The sequence below is a fragment of the Haemaphysalis longicornis genome, unplaced genomic scaffold (genome assembly GCF_048455015.1).
Source record: "Haemaphysalis longicornis isolate Haplotype H1 unplaced genomic scaffold, Haemaphysalis longicornis Haplotype H1 scaffold_10, whole genome shotgun sequence".
Lineage (NCBI taxonomy): Eukaryota > Metazoa > Arthropoda > Arachnida > Ixodida > Ixodidae > Haemaphysalis > Haemaphysalis longicornis.
In genome coordinates this window covers 156,247,551-156,268,275 of record NW_027526204.1, presented here as the reverse complement: position 1 = coordinate 156,268,275, position 20,725 = coordinate 156,247,551, and the positions used below count along the sequence as shown (strand labels likewise).

At 49.7% G+C, this 20,725-nt stretch overlaps 1 protein-coding gene across 1 annotated transcript in view; it reads right to left on the bottom strand.

The window, feature by feature from the left end:
* Positions 1-18,601, bottom strand: part of Mcph1 (Microcephalin) — a 65,791-nt gene extending 47,190 nt beyond the window's left edge. Inside the window, exons 1-5 of the mRNA XM_077691418.1 lie at positions 18,474-18,601; positions 12,152-12,262; positions 11,822-12,096; positions 8,338-8,431; positions 7,675-7,828 (exon numbers count right to left, since the gene is read on the bottom strand). Of these exons, the coding sequence (XP_077547544.1) occupies positions 7,675-7,828; positions 8,338-8,431; positions 11,822-12,096; positions 12,152-12,262; positions 18,474-18,551 (712 nt within the window). The 5' untranslated portion in view covers positions 18,552-18,601. The remainder of the gene's footprint in view (positions 1-7,674; positions 7,829-8,337; positions 8,432-11,821; positions 12,097-12,151; positions 12,263-18,473) is intronic.
* Between the last annotated feature and the right edge of the window lie 2,124 nt (positions 18,602-20,725).

Genomic DNA, 20,725 nt, shown 5'->3' with positions numbered 1-20,725 from the left:
GCACAACACCGTGGGCTGCTGACAGGGGGCTCCCGACGTGAAGAAGAGTCTCACACTCACCGCGGACAGAGGTCAAAGGAGTGACGAATAAAACACCGGATCGCCTCTCGAGTTGTCCAAGACCGGCAGCCGCACTGGCCAGAATTCAAGTGGCAACCAGCTCCTTTCGTGGCACATTAAGCCCTCGTCAATGCCATAGTGGGAACATTCTTACCTGGAAACGTTACTGGCATTCGAGTGTGTGGGTTTTTCTTCACCAGTATTGAGCGCATTTCTTCCAGAACAAACATTTCACCCACACGCTCTAGCAGACCTAGTCAGTGCTTCCTTTGTTTAGGAATTAATGTGCGTAAAGCAATTCCCTAGGGTTTCCTTTCCCACCACGGTGCAGCACTGAAGACAGAGCCTCCACTTCCACACGGGAAGGAAACTGCGCGCGCTTCAACCAGTCGCTGCACACCAACTCGCTGAAGCCACTGCTCCTGCCCCAGCACGAGGCATCCCAGCTCCATAACAGACACAGAGAGGGTGCGATCGTGCGAAGAAATTTAACACCCCTTCCAATATGAACCGGCAGGTCTTCTTCCTGCCACCAAGGGCCGTGACCATGAGGGGTGTTTCAGTGTCAGAACACCCCCCAAAATTTTCTAATCGCCGTGTCAACCCTCCTTTGTTGGTTTGTTTTTTTTTCGTCCATATATACACCATTTTCCTTGCTAGAGGTGGGCGCCGCCATTTGCTTTTTCTGACCGGATGCTAGCGCTATACACCATTTTCCATAAGCAGCCGGGAAAGGAGGAAAATACTCTCAAACCAGTTCTCTCGGCGGCCGACCAGCGTTGCCTGAGCGCGCTGGGCTGCTAACATCGCTTGGCGTGGTGTGCTCCGCTGCGTAGTTCAGGAGTATTTCGCACCGTATGCTTAGTTTTTGCGGAACTTTCAACTGTTTTAGCCAATGCTCCGATGCCGTTCAAGGCGCAAACGTCGCTTGGTCAGCACTGCACGGTGGTGGGTTTTTGAACAACCAGAGAAAGCGAGAAACAGTCACTGTGCGGTTGCAGTGCGGTTGCGGCGTGTTTTTGCGGCATCGCTTCCCAACGCACTCCGAATTGAGATATCGGTAGATTCAGTTGATAAATCGCAACGACTTTGTACCAACGACCAACTCCAGGGTTTGTTGGGTGCACTTGGACGGCAAGCAGACGGAGCGAAATCCATTTATCACACGCAAAGCTGCGACAGGGAACGGAAGCCCCTGAAATGTTAGAAGCAACTTTATCCTTTACAATACAGCATTGATTGGTTGGTTGGTTGGTTGATTGATTGATTGATTCATTCATTATGGTATTTAACGCCCCGACGCTTCATGGGTGATGAGGCGCGCCGTAGTGGGGGCTGCGGGTTAACTTTGACCACTTGGGGATCTTTCACGAGCGCCGGTACAATACAACACTACAATAACTTCTGGTTCCTTGTAGTCAATTTAAAATACCATGTATTGTTTCGTCATTACGGCCGATTGGCATTAAAAAATCCCCTTTTCATCTAATCTAACCTTTAAAATCACGGCGGTTTGTTTACTTTTTTTCAGGCCAACGCATTACACTGCCAAACGATATGAAAGGATAACTTTCTCCATCGCACACTGCTGGTCGATAGCAGGATAAGCAGGCAGGCAAATGTGGAAACGCAGCTCGAGATACGCGTGAATGCTGCATTTGGAAAATAGCTCAACCTGTTCACAACGCAGTCAAAGGAAAAGCGTTGCCACGGAATCTAAAGTATTACAATTACAAAACAGTTACTGCTGGTCGCGTAAAGCATTTGTGGTGCAAGCAGCGGTTTCACAAAGGTGGGCTCAGAGCGACAGGCCACATGCGCTGCGCAGAGTTAGGTCAATTATGATCACGATCATGATCAACCAATATTAACTCGCCCGAACGTCAACCCTTTTGCTCAACCTTCGAATAGTAATTTGACTGGTTGTGCGGTCGTGTTATTTTTACGCCCGGGTAATTTCGTTTCGTCAGTAACCGTCATAAGTCTAGTTAAGAAAGATTATATTGCATCGCAATGTCAACAGCATAGCAATCGCCTCGTCGAAAGTTCATCGCGAGCACGGATCACCGTGACCCACATATGCTGTGCGCGCTCCGCATTCGACGTTCGCGCTTCCCTAAACATGACTAATCGGTGAACATAAGCACGGTGGCATTGAAAACACATATTTACTCCCCGATATCGATTTCTATGTCAGTCGGTGCCATACCGGTACGTTTGCATCTCGGAACTGCGGAGCACCACCGGCACCACCACCACACTGCTACTGCTGCTCGCAACAGCCGGGGTCGGAATTTCCCGCTCTGGCAGCAAATTAGGACCTAAAATCCGTCCGCAGATGATGAAAACAAAACAGAACACACACACACAAGCACTGCAACCACTAACAACGCCAAACCACTACGGTTCACTCGGTAATGCACGGATACCGAGCAGACGCACGCAAAGAACGGCGCACTTAACAGCCCAGCGCGGAGGTTTCGGCGGTCGCTTCATAGACTGCGCTAGCGTCTGGTCAGAAAAAGCAAATGGCGGCGATCACCTCTAGCAAGGAAAATGGTGTATAGTGAACTAGAATGATCTAGTGACGCGAACAGCGAGAAAGGGGCGTGCTCTTTTGTGTAGAAAACACCAGGTGTCGCTCCTGCGCCCTCTTCGAGAGGCGCCGCCGCGGCAGTCGCTGTACTTCAGGCGATCGGCAGTGGTTACGGCTGTCGTCGTTCCGATGTTGGGTAGTAATTAACCTTTACAAAAAAAAAGGCTACTCGTGTCTGGCATCCCCGTACCTTGCTAGGAACGTTTTGTTGCAAATCTGCCCGTTTGAGCAGTAGGGGAACGGCTATAAATTGAGTTGTTTGGGGTCGTCTGCTACCTGCGCAGACGATTGATACGAGCGTACGCGTTCGATGTGCTGCCGGCGGGCAACTGCTATGTTTAATTCTTTAAGAATGGATTTACTTTTTTGTATTTACTGTAATAAAGTCCCGGCATGAACTTACTTGTGAATTTGCCTCTACAGAAGCAAATTATACCCAGTATTCACGCGTCCAGTAGCACCCGGCTGATTTTCTCAGCAGCAAAGTTTGCAGTGAACAAATTACGTTCAGAGGAAACTTTCCCCAGGCACTTAGTGCTGAAGGCAGCGTCTCCAAATGTGGACATTTGAGATCGCAGCTTTGGTGTTAGCACGTGCAGTATACATCACTAAACCCCGTAGCCGTCATTGCAGGCCGAACTGCTGCCAGCTTCTTGCAGCACACTGTTTGCAACAGCTAGGGAATCTATTTCACCGCTTGTGCATAACACACGGCGAAAAAATGTTTGCGCCGACACTTTGTCGTCATGTGGGCAGAAGAGCACGGATTTCTCGTGAAAAATTTCTAGCTTTTCTTCTCTTCGTATCGATGTGGTAGCGAAAAGAACGTTTCGATCGTCGGCACAATTTAGCCGGCACCAGAGCTTTGAAGGAAGCTTGACTGCTTGAAGATGGCTCATTGTGAAAGCATCCCATTCCACAGAACTTGCGACTTCATTTGATGAGCCCTGCGGAGAGAGAGAGAAGCCTCGTGGTGCAGCTGGCGCACCTCATCTTTTTCGGCTCTCGAGCTTTGTCGTGGCTTCTTGCTGGCTGCCGAAACTGAAACTCTTGTTGTTGCCCGCCTTTTCCTTTGCCGCTTCCGCGTGCTCCGTACAGAATTCGACGCACAGTCAGGCAGGATGGTAGGTGCTGCACCTGGAGCCAGTGACAGCTTCCCGCGTGCAAGTCGCACTTCACAGCCGTCTATTACGTGGGTGTAATCCCGCAATACGCACTCGGGCTCAAAGTGGCACTCACCGACGGCTGAAGATATGGTCAAGGGTTTGTCCAGTCTTCCCAAATTTTGTTCCCCCTTTTTGCGAACAAAGACGCCTTGGGAGCACCTGGGTAACCACTGTGACAACCGGGAGCAAAGCAATAGGTGTCCGTCATTCGTTTTGACATTGTGGTCAGCGGGCCTGTCCAACCTCTATTCGACAGCACTCGCAATAACTATTTTCCTGACGATTGCACACCTCTTGCTAGGAGGGGAACATCACGGAAACGTAAAACGCGCAGAAAATGAAAGGCCGGCCTCGACCATAAACAGGCGGACAGTGTGTCTGACAGCACGCCGCCAACGCATCGCACATCCGCTCGGATCGTCTGCACCGCTAGCAGATGACACAGCGCTACTTTATTTGTAGCCGTTACCCGATGGCTGAAACGGGTCTGACGGTCTGATAAGCAACAAAACGTTCCTCGAAAGGTACAGGGACAACAAAAGTGAGCATCTTTCTTCCATAAAGGTTAATTACTGTACCACACTAAAAAACGGCAGCGGCAATAGCTGGCGAGCGCCCCAAGCAACGGCCCATTCAACCGCGGTACCGCTTTCGGAGAAGGCGCAGTGGCGCCTCTGGCGGCGGCAGACACGTTTTGCTTCAGCCGAACGCTGCAGAGCGCTCTCGTTCGTGCCACTGGATCAAGACATTCTAGTTCACTGTACTAGCGCCGTCTATGAAGCGACCGCCGAAACCTCTGCGCTGGCCTGTTAAAGGGGCCCTGAAAGGCGTTTTGAGCACACTAAATTGACTAGCGCAATCGTTAGATTGGGTCGTCAACATCATCTGTGCCAAGTATTACTCTTTTACGCGCAGCGGAAAGCTAACACTTTCGTTGCAAAGTTTGTCGCTTTTTTCTCACCCTTCCCTTCGTGTTTTTGGACGCCGCCATCTTCACATGTCTACGTCATCAATTCCCAGATGTTCGTCATGAGCTAGACATCCTGCTATTGGGCGGCTTTTTCACGCACTTCCGGCAAAGAGATGAGTCGCCTGCTCAGCGTCGGCTCACCGGCTGATCTGCCAGCGGAGTGCCGGAGTGCTTGGACATTTTACGACAAACGAAACAAGTGTAAACAAACGCTTAACCGTTTGTATTGAATGCAACAGGGCCATAACACGACATGGATATTCTCTTACTTGAGTACGTTCCATAAAGAAAGCGTTGAAGCCCCGTGGCACTTCTTTCTTGCAATCGCAGAGAACGCTCTGAGCCGAATGCCCGGGTTTGACGCATACATTTTATTCAACTTCCAAACAATCCAGAGATGCGTTTCGAACGAACACAACGTCACGACATGCGTTGCAAGTCTGAACCGCGATTGACAGACGATGGGTTGCCTCCTCCTGCCCCTCGTAAATTCGGCACTCACCTCGCGCGCGGTTTGCGGGGACGAACAGCAAGTCACTTAACTCTGGCGCACAAGCCGAGGTGGCTCTTAGCCACGCACACTGCACATACCCCATGCGAGGTTGAGTCGTACGCCGCTTGAGAAAGACAATCCAGACCATGGGAAGCACTATCCACCCGCAGAAGCACAACGTCGCATATCATCGCGAAACAAAGGCGTCCACAACACACACACCATCGCCTCCTGTAATGCCAAACGCATCTCGCACTTCCAAATGGGAGTGAGTAGTATGCCTGCAGTGCCCATATGCCGCGAGGTGGGGCCCCAAGCTGAACCGGGATCACGCAACCGTAACTGACTTCCAGAGTGGTTTGTGCCTTGTTGCCAGGGCAACCGATGTTTGATATTGTCAAAGAAATGGTGCTCGCTCCAGCGCTAGAAAGCTCACAGCCGCGGCGGAGCATGTTTTGCCAACGTTGCCGCTCTCCACCATGCGTCGCCCCAAGCTGAACTGGCGTTTTGTGCACAGGTTCTGTATCGGTTTAAAATGTCTTTTTCATATGCCGCCGGCAGCAATTACCATCCGCCACAAAATAAGACCCGGCACCAGCGGGGCCACATCTGATACGGCGCTTTTTGGATAAACAGTGCGCTGTGCATCCAAGGAAGTGAGCGCAGGATCCTCCCCGTGCGGCTGCGAGTTCGCCGCCGATAAAAAGTCGCGTGCCGCCGATAGCAAAGTTCTGCAGCAACGTACACCGCGAAAGGGCAAGGCCAGGCCGCCGCACACATGGGACCAGATTTTTCGTTCGCTTTTGAGCGTAGTGCAGGCTTCATGGTGTCACCAAAGCTTGCCCGTAGCAGACGGCTGTGTGAGCAGCGCAATAGCGGAAGTACGTCACCGCGGAGGAGCGCAGCATCATGGGAGGGAAGGCTCGCTCGCCGTCAACAGCGGAGAGTAAGTTGAAAGGAGGAGGAAACGCGGCGCGACGATAATGCGCGGCTTTTGATTTACGATTTCTCAGCTAATACTCATCGCTTCAACAAAATTCTTGCGGGAGGAGATTGCTAATACATTGCTTTATTTGGTTACATGTACATCCACGCATCGGCGCAAGGTATTTCAGGACCCCTTTAAGTGCTCCGTTCTTCCCGTGCGTCTGCTCGGTACCCGTGCATTACCAAGTGAACCGTAGTGGTTTGGCGTTAAGTTAGCGGTTGCAGTGCTTGTGTGTGTGTGTTCTGTTTTGTTTTCACCATCTGCGGACGGATTTTAGGTCCTAATTTGCTGTCAGAGCGGAAGATGCCGATCCCGGCTGTTGCGAGCAGCAGTAGCCCTGGTGGGGGTGGTGCCGCTGGTGCTCCGCAGTTCCGCAATGCAAACGTACCGGTATGGCACCGACTGACATAGAAATCGATATCGGGGAGTAAATACGTGTCTTCAATGCCACCGTGCGTGTTATGTTCACCGATTAGTCATTTTTACGGAAGCGCGCACAGCATATGTGGGTCATGCTGATCCGCGCTCGCGATAGACTTTCGACGAGGCGATTGCTACGCTGTTAACATTGCAATGCAATATAATCTTTCTTATCTAGACTTATGACGGTTACTGATGAAACGAAATTACCTGGGCGGAAAAATAACACGACCGCACAACCAGTCAAATTACTATTCAAAGGTTGAGCACAAAGGTCAACGTTTCCTAAGGGAAGTGCACCCAACAAACCCTGGAGTTGGTCGTTGGTACAGAGCGGTTGCGGTTTATCAACGGCATCCACCGATATCTCACCTTGGTGTGCGTTGGGAAGCGATGCAGCAAAAACATGCCGCAACCGCACTGCATTTTCTCCAGGCAGTGTCGTGCACATGCATGATGTCAGCGACTGTTTCTCACTTTCTCTGGTTGTTCAATAACCCACCACCGCGCAGTGCTGACCAAGCGACGTTTGCGCCTTGAACGGCATCGCAGCATTGGCTAAAACAGTTGAAAGTTCCACAAAAACTAAGCACGCGGTGTGAAATACCCCTGAACTACGCAGCGGAGCACACCGCGCCAAGCGATGTTAGCAGCCCAGCGCGCACAGGCAACGCTGGTCGGCCGCCGAGAGAACTGGTTTGAGAGTATTTTCCTCCTTTCCCGGCTGTTTATGGAAAATGGTGTATACACACCGCATCGATATATCAATATGTAAAAACGAAAATAAAAAGGACAAGAATGAATAAAAATGACTGAGACATTAATTGAGGCAGGTCCTCTTTCTTTTTAGTTCTTTTTCATCGCCCCTGAAAAATATTTCTGGCTGCTGCCACCTACTCAAAAAAAGGCATCAAGCCTCACTCCTGCAGTCTCCCCACTGCCCTCTGAGAGGGGCTGCTGCCAAAACCTCTCGTGCAATACCTGTGGCAGGAACTGAGCCCACAGCCCTGGATGGCGGTGGCAGCGCTGCTTGGCCTCCCTGCTCAGCCTCAAGGCCGTCGGACAGCAGCCGCCTGGAAGCTCGCCGCCTCAGCGGAGATGGCATGTCCGCCTTGGTTCGCCAGGAACGGGGCTTCTGCACAGACGTGACCAGGGAGGGATGCACTGCACGACGCACCAGAAGTGGAGGCCAGGCAGAAAGGACACACAATGCCTGCCTGTTACACCTGGAGCGCTTTTTAACTACTACACCACATGCAGCAGCTAGCCCAGCTTTCAGCGCTCCCAGAACGGGCCCTTCCCAGGCCACCCCGCATGAATGCACCCACAGTGCGCCGAAACTGAAGCTGGCCTTTGCACAAGGAGTGAAGGAGGCCAGCGAGGGCCCTTCTGGCCACACTGCTTCCTGCCCACCAAGCAGCTACCACGGCCTGAAAGAACTAGCCACTAGGCTCTGAATGGGCTCTGGCAGCCACTGGACCCTCGGAATTCTCCCCTTGACTGGGCCAAGGTGACCAGGCAGCGCATTTCCCCACCACTGGTGTCGACCGTGTGCTGCTGCTGTGGCAGGCATTCCTGCTTTCACTGGGAGCAAGCACAGCTCTTGCGGCCCACACTGCACCCCCCTTTCAAAAGCCCACTTACCCTGATTTGGCGGCTCAGGATGGGGCAGTCGTAGGCTGCCGACACAATGGCCGGGAACCGGTCCGGAGTTACCAGCCGGTTTTGAGAGCGGCACCTGCACGCAGTGGCCAAACCCCGAGGCTGATCAGCCAGTGAAAGGCTCAGCATGAAAGGCCCAAGCCTGCACCGCTGGCCGGTTCAAACCGCACAGCCTGAAGAGCCACCAACAAGTCAGCCCGCCCTCCTTCCAAAGCAAGCTTCACCGTAGAACACGGGGTAGGTTTTCATCCTGAGCACAGCCCTTTACACACGAAATAACCCTGCACCGCGGACAGACAAGTACCAGGGACTGCGCAATGCACTGCCTAAGCGAGCAGACCTTTGTTGAAGCTGGCTTCACACTCTTTGGACAAGTTTAATTACAAAAGTGCCCTTTCCTTTCCCCCACCCCTGAACTGGGCCACAGTTGTGTAGAACGGGTCACCACTTGCAAGCGTCACCCAAAAACCAATGTCAGCATTTTGTCTCAACAAAGCCACTGCATCGGACTCCCTTCTTTCCGCCCCTGCTCGAACCACCTGTGGTTTCACTATGACACTAGTAACGTAAACGCACAGACCACCGCATCCTCTACGCTAATACATGCCCAGAAAAAAGGGGAAAAACCAGAGCACCGAAGGAGACGCTGCCCCGCTGGCCTGGGTGAACGGACCAAGCTAGCAAGCTGTGCACTCGACCTTTGTTGAGCTTCAACAGCAAGCTCAGGTCCTACCACTGCACTGGATGATAGAGGCACTGCTCCGTAAACACTTCCCAAATGCCAAACACCGCTCGTCGCTGTCTGCCTTTGGGAACACGAAGCCGTCTCAGCAAGCTAGCTGTTCAGCCACCCGCTGAGAGAACATTTCCCGTAACTGCCTAGCAATGTTCCGCACACATCTCTTTCCCTATTGGCCGTGAGGGCCACCACCGGAGAGGCCAGCACTGCGATCGTTTCAACGTCACTTGCTGGATCCCCGTTCCTACCTTGCTGCGTAGTTGGCTTGCCGCGCGTGGTATTTCATTTAGGAAGCGCCTTCTAAATGTATTTTTGTGTTAATTTTTGGCGTTTGAAGTTAATTATCAGTGCGTAAAGCGTAGCTAACCTCATGGGGACTTTATAACCGTGTCAACCGTGGCAGGCTGCCCGCAAACGACTTGAGCGTGGTGGTGTATGCGAACGTATGTGACCGAACTCTGTAAGCGCAAGCTGCGGCTCGTTTCCCCGAACAATTGTAGGCTACGACGATTGCCGAGCTGAATTACTAGATTTCGCTTGTCGTTTGCAAGAAATGGATGAAGCAGGAAATCATGAAGCATTAATTGCTCGCAGAAACGCTCCGCACACACGTTCGCTGTGCCTGCCCGCCGGCGGCTCGAACCAGCGCAGGTCGCGGCAGCAACACCTTGTAGCCGCTTTTTAAATTCACACTGATCAGGGAGAAGGAGTCCCACATTATCGAAAGTGGATCTAAGCGATGCTCAAATACCTGCCGCGATCTGCACCGACCGGCGCAGGCGTCAGTCGCGGCAGCGCCGGCCCGTTCCCGTACAGTGGGGTGAGCGGCCGAAGGGTGGCGATAGCTGCGCGCAAAAATCGGCCGAGGCCATGGCAGGTATCTGAATCCTCGATTGCTTAAACAGCAGTCACCACAGATACAAACTTCCACATACGAGAAAGTGGGTGACAGTGTAGTGAAAAGTAGTGTTAGGTACTGTCATTCATGACTAACAATAGCGGTGATGAAATATCTGCCGCGACGCTAAGCCTAAAGCTCCCAACATCGGATTCCGCGCAGCCGAAACCGGTGGTGAGCTAGCCTTCGGAGAAGACCCTCTTCTAAAACTCGCCGCGCGCAAGTGTGTTGCTTTGGGTTCTCCTAACTTCTTGGGGGCCCCCAATGCTTGGTTACCCTATTCTAAAACTCCCCATTACCCCACGTCGTGTTTCGCCTCGTACAGAGCCGCGCCTTCAGTGAGCAGTCATGAGTTCTTGTGATGCTAGAGAAAGGCGCAGACTCATTGTAAACAGCCCGTGTTGTGTTATGAGCCTGTGCTGCAATTACAAATTTCCACGGCGAGGCCTTCATTAAAAATAAACATAGGCACGTCTAAAACCAGGCGTTGAAAACTGGCATTAATACCATTTATACATTGCGAACAAGTCGTCGCGAAAAGTAAATATATCAACAGTACTGAATACTAGTGATTGTTAATCAAATCAGGGCCTAAATATTAAAAAAAAAAAAACGGGAGGGGAAATAAGCACTGCTTAAGCCAAACTGCAGATCGTACCAGCACTTTTAAGCATTTGCGGTGAAGCAATCCACTCACCGATCTCACGTAGTCATTCATTTACCAGGCAATGCGCGCAGTACGCATGGCGAGATCACAACTGAATGGCACGTTTCTGCACTGTCGCAAGGTCTGTCTTTGCACACACAGTCTCGTACATGTCACGTCACAGGTATTTCATAATGAATTAACAGCGTACTTTGCTCAGCACCAATTGCATCGTCCTTGGCGTGAGCTGGCTGTGTACGAGCTGTCGGTGGCGATGGTAGCACCTAGCCGCAGCGGTGTCGCCAGAAACAAGCGAGTCGCTGATTGCATGGCCGGATCATTCTGTCTGTAGACAACTTTTTTCTGTAATTTGCATCAAAACCGCAAGGAGGGGGCACACGGTGGCCACAACAAGAAACGTGCGGTTGCATTAATTTAGCACAGGAAATGTGTTCTAACAGACGACAACATAACCTGGCGTCCTACAAGTGACGTCACTCGTAGGTGGCACCACGGTATGTCCTCGAGGCCCATTCTGCACACTCCCAACAGCTTTACTTTACCCAGCACTGCATGCGCCGCCTCCCACAGCATTGGTGTGCTGCCCTGTTTGGTCACCTCACAAACAACGAGCCACCTAACAGCCACTGCAGTTCATGGATGACTGACCGTGGACTCGGCTGTAATGTCATCGAACATCGACCTGGCACTCGTCCCCACCGTGTTCACGACCCGCAACCTCAACACAAATTTAGCTTCTGCCAACAAACCTTGTCAGACTATGGCGGTGCTGCCACTGTTGGTGTGGTTTTTTAGGCCCTTTTTACGAAATTCGCGCGGAGATTAGCTAAGCTGAAGCTGCTGTCAGAGAGACATACGGATTTTACAACAAATTTGGGAATGCTGGAGTGGCGGCTTGGGACGGCTTCTGTTTCACGTAAAACTACGAGGTTTAACACTATGTAAAACGAGGCGCGAATCTTCAAATTGAGCAGGAAAATTCAGAAATTTGACGTTAACTAAAGCAAAGCTACCACTGGTTACCACCATGTGCCAGCTCGCTCACACCAAGCTTCTATTCTGCAACTTCAAATTGGGGCGCAAACGCTCAGTCGTGCCTGAAGTGCGCGGACACGGGGGCTTCCATCGACACAGCTACCAGACGGGTGGACTGAACACTCACTCTTCGGCCCAGAGCGGACCCACGACCGGTATGCCCCGCTGTCGAGCCTGGTTGCGGGTCGAGACACGGCCCTCGCGGAAGACTACGTGCGTCACGCTGGGGCCCAGGCGACGGCGGACGCTGGCGCCAAGTCGAGTCAGCAGGCCCTCGATGGTTGCCGAAACGTCCTCGCTGCCGACACGCACCTCCACGAAGGTGCACACTCCGCGCAGTGGCCCGTTCGGGTTGTGGGCCGGCTGCGCTAGGAGCTCCCGGTACACGGACTCGGGCACGACCTGCGAGGAAAAAAGCCATGCTACAAGTCGGCCTAGGACTTCGCCCCCTTCTTACCCTGCCGGTCCTCGGCGTTCTCGGACTGTCGGCAGCATAGCGTGCCCTGCCTAGCTCTGCTGGAGGTGTTTCCCACCGAGACATCTGCCACGGAGGATGCCGCTTTGCCTGCTGGAACAAGCAAATGACCCGCCGTTGACACTGCGCCGCTGGCGCTGGCGCCGCGTAGGAAACAACACTTTCGGCTAGTGGCGGCGACGATGAAATTTTGTTCTAACTGAAAGATCATGCGTTTCGTAGCTTTCCCTGCTTGTGTTCGACGAGTAAAGATGCGTTATTTGCTGAGAAATAAGTAAACAAAGCAAGCGCGGCTAACGTGTCTTTTACGGCAGCGTCTCCTGCCACACGTGTGGCACCAGCCACGCCCCCCTGGCAACGGCTGCTGCCACGCGTGACGTCATAATGACGCCATAACATTAATATTTGGGCAGCGTCTTCTGCCACGCGTGTGGCACCAGCCACGCGTGACGTCATAATGACGCCATAACATTAATATTTGTCATTATTTTGAGTAGTGTAGTCCGAAATACACATTCTTTTTTATTTGCAGTACAAAATAACGCACCATTGAACTGCTAAAACTTTTCTAAACAAACAATTTTTTTTTCTTGCGGGAGCAGCCGGCGATGCTGCTGCTGCTGCCAGCTGCCGTATCGCGCGTATCGCGTACATGGAGTCGCGTATCCGTAAGCGTGTGAAGCTCCGATTTTCTCGGGCCGACAACGTAGGTAAACCGGAGTTCATATTGTTAGAAGCACTATCTGAAAACGTGAGAAAGTTGCTTGTGATTATGTATTGCGTGGGGACCCAGCCAGCCTTTCCAGACCGCAGCAAAATAGCCGCTCTCGAGTAATGTTGACCTGTGACCGCTTGGTTATGCTTGTTGTACGCCGATGGTACCTGCGTACAGTTTCAGCGTACGTGAGACGACATCGCACAGCCGACTGGCCCCGTTCGAGCAAGCCACGTTCCACACAAGAAAAGACACCGTCCGAGCGTAATTCTGTGAACCTTCCGACGCATGTCGGCGCGGCGGCATCTGCTATCAACAGTTTGCACCACGGCAAGTCCAGAATGCTTAAATGGGCGACCTGAAATCGCGGTGTGTGTTCTCGAAATGAAGACAACTTGGCAGCGCCAAAAGATAATCAGAATGTACAGTGCGGAGGACGAAGAGTAGTGGCGGCAACCGTTTTTTACTAGGCACATGTGCGCATTACAATTACAGACAATTGCGCCAAGAATAGGAAAGGTAATCTTTGGTGTCCCCACACATGTACCACGTACGTACCACTACAGTAGATCTCCTCTTCTGAAATATTAGCAAGGAAAACTTCCGAAAATCGGGAAGTTCTTATTTTCTAGAGGCCGAAATTGTACCTTAAAATTTGTTTTACACCCACGATACGTTTTATGAGCAGAAAAGTCTTGTGAGCATGCGCCACAAGGATCATAATTGCGTGATATTCAGCGCTTAAAAAGATTTCCTAGTGGAAACCAAAGATTTCGTAGTAGAATACATGATTCTACGACAGTTTAGGACCTGCGACCTTCAAAAGGTAGACTAGCTTAACGCTTCATCTCATAGCCACTGCACTGGTATAACCTTCACGTCTCACTGTACCGTGGTGTACACTATGTTGGCCAGACTTGACTGAGTCCCTCATGCAAAGGAAGTTAATTCAGGACACACACCCAGACGATAGGGTCAAAGAAGAGGCTGTACAGACGGTAATAGGAAGGGTGTACACTTGGCCGGCAATCATGTCTAATACACCTACATGCACTCCAGCATATGAAAACCTATGGGTTCTGCACAGGCTCAATAAGCAACGTCAAAGAGAATCTTAAGATGTGCCTGGAACGTGAAAGCATCTACGGATTGTTTGTGTAAACAGGTATCAGCAGCGAGCATGCTGCAAATGTAATCGATACGCAAATGTCAAGGCTTTCATGGGGCGAATTTAACAAAAAGAAATGGTGAAAAAGATCCCAATTTCAAACTGCATTGATGTTATATGTGCATGCACTATAAACACAGTCATCAGTATGTTAACTGTACGTAAACACTCAAGTGATATGATCAAACAGAACTAAAGGCCCCACTACAATCGCCCAGTTATGTTTCTTTGCAGTGGAATAGGTCGGTATCTGTTAGTCGCACAAACAAGATTCTCTGATGGCATGGAGAAATAGCTGGAAAGTGGCTATGGAGCTCCAGCTGCTTTACACATTTTCTGTAATACCAGTTATTTGTTTGAAGTTTGCAATAAAATTGATGTCATTTGTTAGTCTTTTTAATTAATGAACGGAACTTTTCGTGGCCACAAAACAGTGCTCACTTTCTTTGGTGGCTTGTAACGATTCACTAGAATTTCACATGGCCAACCCAAGGAATTCATGGCTCGTACACTGCAGGGTAGTGCTAGTCTCCAAAAACATTTGACAGGACGACTGGAAACTAGCGCAGCCCACACGCTCCATAGGTGGAAACCAGTAGTCCACCCACAGTGCCATAAAACAGCTAATGAATGGAGTGAGTCTCTGCTAAATATTAAGCAGTTTCAAAGGGTAGGTTCGCATTGATAGATTTTATGCCATCGTTCACTGTGCGTAGATTAAATATTTAACGGGCACAATAGTCAATTTTGTTATTTCGGACAGTTCTTGAAGGGTTGCCTAAATGTTCTTTAACAAAACAAAAAGTGAAAGCTCTTAGTTAGGGATTTTAAAAACATTGTTTAGCCTCTCCAGCAATTGTCCCTGCCTGAAGGAACTCGGCTGATAGTTGGTGCCGACTGTCGTCCTCGCTTGCTAGCTCCCTGACCAAGCACATGAATGCAGTGACTAAGAAAGATGGTGACCAAAGTGAGAAGAGAAGGTGGATCCCGTACAACAGCCCTTGATCATCTAAACACCAGAAAAAAGCGCCGATGACTCACAGGCCACGACTAGGGCGTTAAAATACCTTTTGACATACATTTACAGGGCATTTACAAACTTTTATAAAAAAAAATCTTATGATTACACACAGTCCCTACATAGAAGGGATTTGTTTCAGACGAGGTCGTTGAAATTTGTTATTAGTAACAACATGAACTCATCATTCGTCCCTTTCATTCAGCACACTTACGGGCTTCATTTTGAAAACCCTGCTGTTTCTATTTCACGTATAAATGAACTGCTTATGCAATATTCTCTTATTTACCTGTGTTCGAAGTAAACTGTGTTATACCGTAAAATGTGATGTGCCGAGTGCATGCAGGTGTAACATTCTTCAATGGGACATGCAGAACATGAAGCTCAGTGCTGATAAACTTAAATCAGGGAAAATAAAGCTTCCCACGTTGCTTCTTTATTTTTGTAACTATTCTCTACCAAATACCTTGGTGGTAACTCAACTAAGCTCACCTTTACCCTAGGCCTTTATAATTATTTTGCTCTGCACTTATACATTCTCAGCTGGAGCATGCCTGCTGAATTCAGGCCCCAACCACGCTTTGCTATTTCACATTTGCAGCTGTATGAAATGTTGCTCTTTAGGTTTTGCCAATGATTTCCAACAGGCCACTTAACTAGTGTCAAAACCATTTTATACCTTTAATTGCTATTTATAGCAAACAGTATTATATAGTATTATATCATTTTTCATAACACATTTTGTTGTAACCTCATTCAATGATTTTGTTACACCGCCAGCCTGGTTCATAAATCTTTGCGTGAACATGCTTGTCTTGCAGCTAATCTGCAGTAACAGACACCACACATTTTGGCTTTCCAGCGTAGCTTTGGTGTCCGCAAAAAGGAATCTTTTTCTTGGCTCCTCTGCAGCGCTTTGTAGAAAAAGATCACTTGCTGGTTTGGCTTTCCCACAGGACTCTAGTGTAGTGCAAGAAAGTATCGCTTGCTTATTCCTTTTTTGTTGAGGTTTTAATACTGTGCATCTTCCAGGAGAACCCTGGCATTTTGTTTAGAAATGGAGCTTCACACCACAAACAGCGCACAGAAAGTAGAGCTACTCACTTTCTGCATAGACACGGAAGTTTGGCAGATCACTTGTCATTGACAAGCAAGTGTTTGATTTCTGGCTTACGGTGCAACGCTGGACCCACCGCGGTGGCTCAGTGGCTAAGGCGTTGCGCTGCTGAGCACGAGGTCGCGGGTTCGATTCCCGGCCGCGGCGGCCGCTTTTCTGATGGAGGCGAAACGCAAAAACGCCCGTGTGTACGAGATTTCGGCGCACGCTAAAGATCCCCAGGTGGTCAAAATTAATCCGGAGCCCTCCACTACGGCGCGCCTCATCGCCTGCGTTGCGTCGGCGCGTTAAACCCCACAATCAGAAGGTGCAACGCTGGGATAGTTTACTAGTTGGGGGGAAAAAACGCAGCGCTGATAAACGGTACTGAAGTACTAGGAAAGGTGCCATGATCAACATGGTTTCCATGTGTTGGCAGCTTTTTGGTCCAGTGTTTTTCATGAATATTTGCCAGGGGGCCTTAATATGGCCTGCTTTTGTGTAACAAAAATGTCAACAGTGAAGCACTTATCAATGCTTACATGCTGCTCATTGATACCAGAGCAAAAGTACGTTCAGCAGTCAATAAAATTATTGTTAAAAAGCCACCCATGATCCATACACCTTCCAGCTGTACTGCAACTTTCACAACCACCGACAGGCATTCACATCCACGCACGTGGCCTTGGCTCCAGTTCTTGCACAAGGTATTAAGTACTCTCAGTAGTGGGCAATGTCACGCTCGACACCAACCATTACGCCGAAGTTGTACTTGAACTATTTTTTAAGCCTGTTGGCTTAAAGGATTGTTTAAGTGCTCGTTTTGTGGAAGAAAAAGAAACAGCTAATGGGCACACAACACACAACCCGTGAATGTGTTTTCTAGCAGCTGGCTTCTGACGAGACCTGCATTATTGTGAACGAAATGTGGGACATTTTATAATGTCCCTTACCACTAAGTAAATTCACTTGAGCAATTTTCCAAAACAGTTTACACAGTGCGGAGTTAAAAAGCAATAGAATGTGAAATGTCCCCTCACAATTGGAAACTCTTCCTGTTCACTACCCCAAAGGCTTTGACAGTAGACGCTTAAGCACGCTTCACCAGTTGTGAATACAAGCATTAGTGTCAAGTTGAACTCCGCAGAGTGCTTGGGATGGGCATATAGATGTCACAGCCACTTGGAATTTGTGCATAGACTGCAAGCCTCCGAGATAAGCTCTCATCATCATTAGCCCATCCTGCTGAGAGTGAATGAAAGTATTGTGGCTGGTTATGTTCAATTCCAACCAAGCCAAACACAAGAGTAAAGACGGAACGAGCCTATCAAAATACATACTCAAAGCAGATGCAGGAGGAAGTTCTGTTGCCTAACCAGGTTAGAGGAGGCGAAAGGTACTGGAGCGAAGGAAAGGGAAATAAAAGCCAAGCAGTAATTTTAAGCATTGCCTATCATTTCATTAAGACTTCTTAAGTTGAAAGCACAATGGTACTCTAAGCAACAAATCTGAGCATAGATGAACAATAACTGAACTGTCACTTGTTAATCTTATGCACACCAGACTTTTAAGGGACTATTAGCAGAAGTTCCAAACTTGGCTCACACGGCGATCTTATCGGCTGCACTTCTCCCATGCTTGCACAGTTGGAGCTTGAGCCTCCTTGCACAAGAAGCCAGCCAGTCAGCGAATGGTTTCAGTGGTATCTTGAATAGATATATCTTTGGACGGGCTGTTGGGCTCCACCCACGGAAGTGAAACTGCGCTCCCTGCACGGATTCTGCAGCGCCACGTGCACAGATCGTTTCTGCGGAATAGTCAGGATACATTTCTCGGCGATAGTACTACTGCCCCAGGGGAAAAATTGCAGAAGCTACATGCGAGGTCGGATTGCGTTCGATGATGCCGTGCGCTACCTGACGACACTCGATTTGTGCACACGCTGACACTACGTCGCTCGCGTTGGCATGTCATCAAAGACAGCTACCTCGTTAGCCACGGCGCGACGCGATGGAAAATACTGATCCCCACGTTTTATAATTGAGCCACCACTCCAGAATCAGAACACAAGGCTTGGCATGGAAGAAGCGAGGCACAAGTAGACAACAAATGCAGGCGCGTAAAGCCGATAGCACGTGAACTGCATAACAACGTGAAGCTTACAAAATATTAAACGACAACAGTACAGTTCTAGGAGCATGTATAAAGCGGGGCGAAGCAGCGTGCAGAAAACAATGCGTTAGGCTTAGCAAGACGTGCAACAGCAAGTTCACAAAAAATACCCAATCTAAATAATTACAAGCACACCTCCCAACAAGAAAAAAGCTCCGCGAGGCAGCCGCTGTACAGGGAGATAAGGACGTAACGATGCGTCAGGCCTGCCATTCGAAACACGGGCGGAGAACATCGGGACCAACGATCGGGACACAAGACGGGCGGAGCGGCTAAAAGGAGGAAAGAAATCCTTGGGTCACGTGATCAAAACGTGACGTCACTGGGCTTGTTTTTGAGCGCCTAGGGACAACGCCGAAGTAGGCGCAGCATTTCCCTGGGTCCCCCGAGTGAACGATTTGAGTACCCAGCGTGTGTTTGTGTTGATTGCTGCCAAGTGAAGCTGCAGATGCGTGAATATACCGTGAATGCTAGTATTGGTGCGATCTCCGTATCCGACATACCTACTACGACATTTCAAGAGAGACTTGCAGCCTGAGCCATCGCCTCCTGTACCTGAGCTCAGCGTAGATCAGCCATGCCGGTCTCCGGCGTTTGCAGTCACAGATGGAAGAGCGGAAAAGAGGGCATCGATGCGCTCATTTTCCCAGCAAGTTCAGTAACATCGCTATTTTATGTTTGTTGTAGTTTTTGTGTTCATACCACTGTACTGTGTACCCTAAAGCTGCGTGAATTCTTGCTTACGTGGCCGCCTAGCTCGGCCTCCTAGCTGTATTGTGATGTTAACGATTTTTGTATAATCTTGAATCAAATTTAGCGTGCGCTGCATACTTGGGCGAGGAACAGACACAGTGGAAAACGACAAACCAGACGTTGGCGCGCAAACCAACACCTGCTCCGTGTTTCGAACGTAGTACGTGTGGTTTCTTTTCCCACTCCCTGTTTCTCGCCCAAGTATGCAGCACACGCTCAATTCAAACTAGGATGCTGTGTCCCCAAACACTCCGGCCGCAGTTTCAAGCGTTTCATTTTTCCTTTTGTGTAGGAGCCCATAACATTGCTCAAGTTTGATCGAACCGGTGGCCTGTACTCCCCGAAGCGCTGTCCTGGATGTTTGAAGTGCAGTGCCTCGATCGTAAGTATGCATGTGTTTGATAGCGTTAATCTCGCGAGTATGCCGTGTGCACGCATCAACGTTCTAGCTCTTCGGGCAGTTCAGTTGCGTTGCGGGAGATGAATGGAAAACGTCGCTTCTGTACAGAGAACGTAAGGATATCGCGGCCAAAGGGAAAAACAAAAGCGTGAAATCGTGAGCCAAAAAAGACGGAAGAGGGAGAGAGAAAGGATAGACCAAATGACAGCGGCAGAATCAGATCGTCCAAGGGGCTGTGAAGGTTAAGCGGCATTTTGGGCCCTTTATGAGGAGGCACCAGGAGCAACTGTCAGTAAAGTGTACATTGAAGGTGAATGGAAGAAGCTGCATATGGGACAAATAGGATGTGGCAGGGCATAAAGCCACTGAAAATTTGAAAGCACACAAATAACGCGTACAGGCAGGAGGGACACACCACAGCCTCGTCAAACAAAGGGTGGCACCCACGCTTTTTATCATGTGCAGGAAGATTTGCACCCGTTGATTTCGTTACCGTAAACAAGTGCTCTCCGAGATGGACGCTTGGACGGCGTCCTGTCTGGCCCACATACACGGACTTACATGACAACGGAATTCTGTAAACCATGCCAATCGTACAATGAACTAAAGGCTGCGCAAGGTTAACACTGCACTCGTTCCTCCCTTTACTTCAATAATCCTTGTTATTAACAATGCAGCAGAGATTGCTCACTTCTGCTTTTGCAGAAAACACAAAGCAATGTGCTGTATGTGTGTTCTTTTTCTTGTAGTCGGTTGTCCTGTGTGGTCTTATTCCACGTCGCCATCTTTTACGCATTTTGTTTTTCAAAGATGTATTATTAGCCTACCCAACTTTCAGTTGTGCTGACACAGCATTTAATCCTGTTCCTGCAGCATCTGCATAGGAGGGCTTCCAGTGGAAAAAAAGAAGTGCTTGGACTTGGCCCCTACGATGTTGGTGCAGGGCCTGGAGAGCAAGGCTTGGTCTACATCCTTTCTGGGTACCCATGGAAAGCAGGTGAATGCCTCCACAAGTGGGTCGTTTTGTGGTACACTCGAAATTAGCCGCAGACAGACTGTGTCTGCTCGCAGACCACCCTGGTAGTATGACAACCAAATATGTAGCTGTGTCCTAGTTACTGACGGGAAGACTTAACAAAAAATCAACTGCCCATCTGTTGAAACGACAAAAATGGGGGATGTGAAGCTTTCCGAAACCAAGTCCAACACCAAATTAACCAGCCCAGTACTGAAC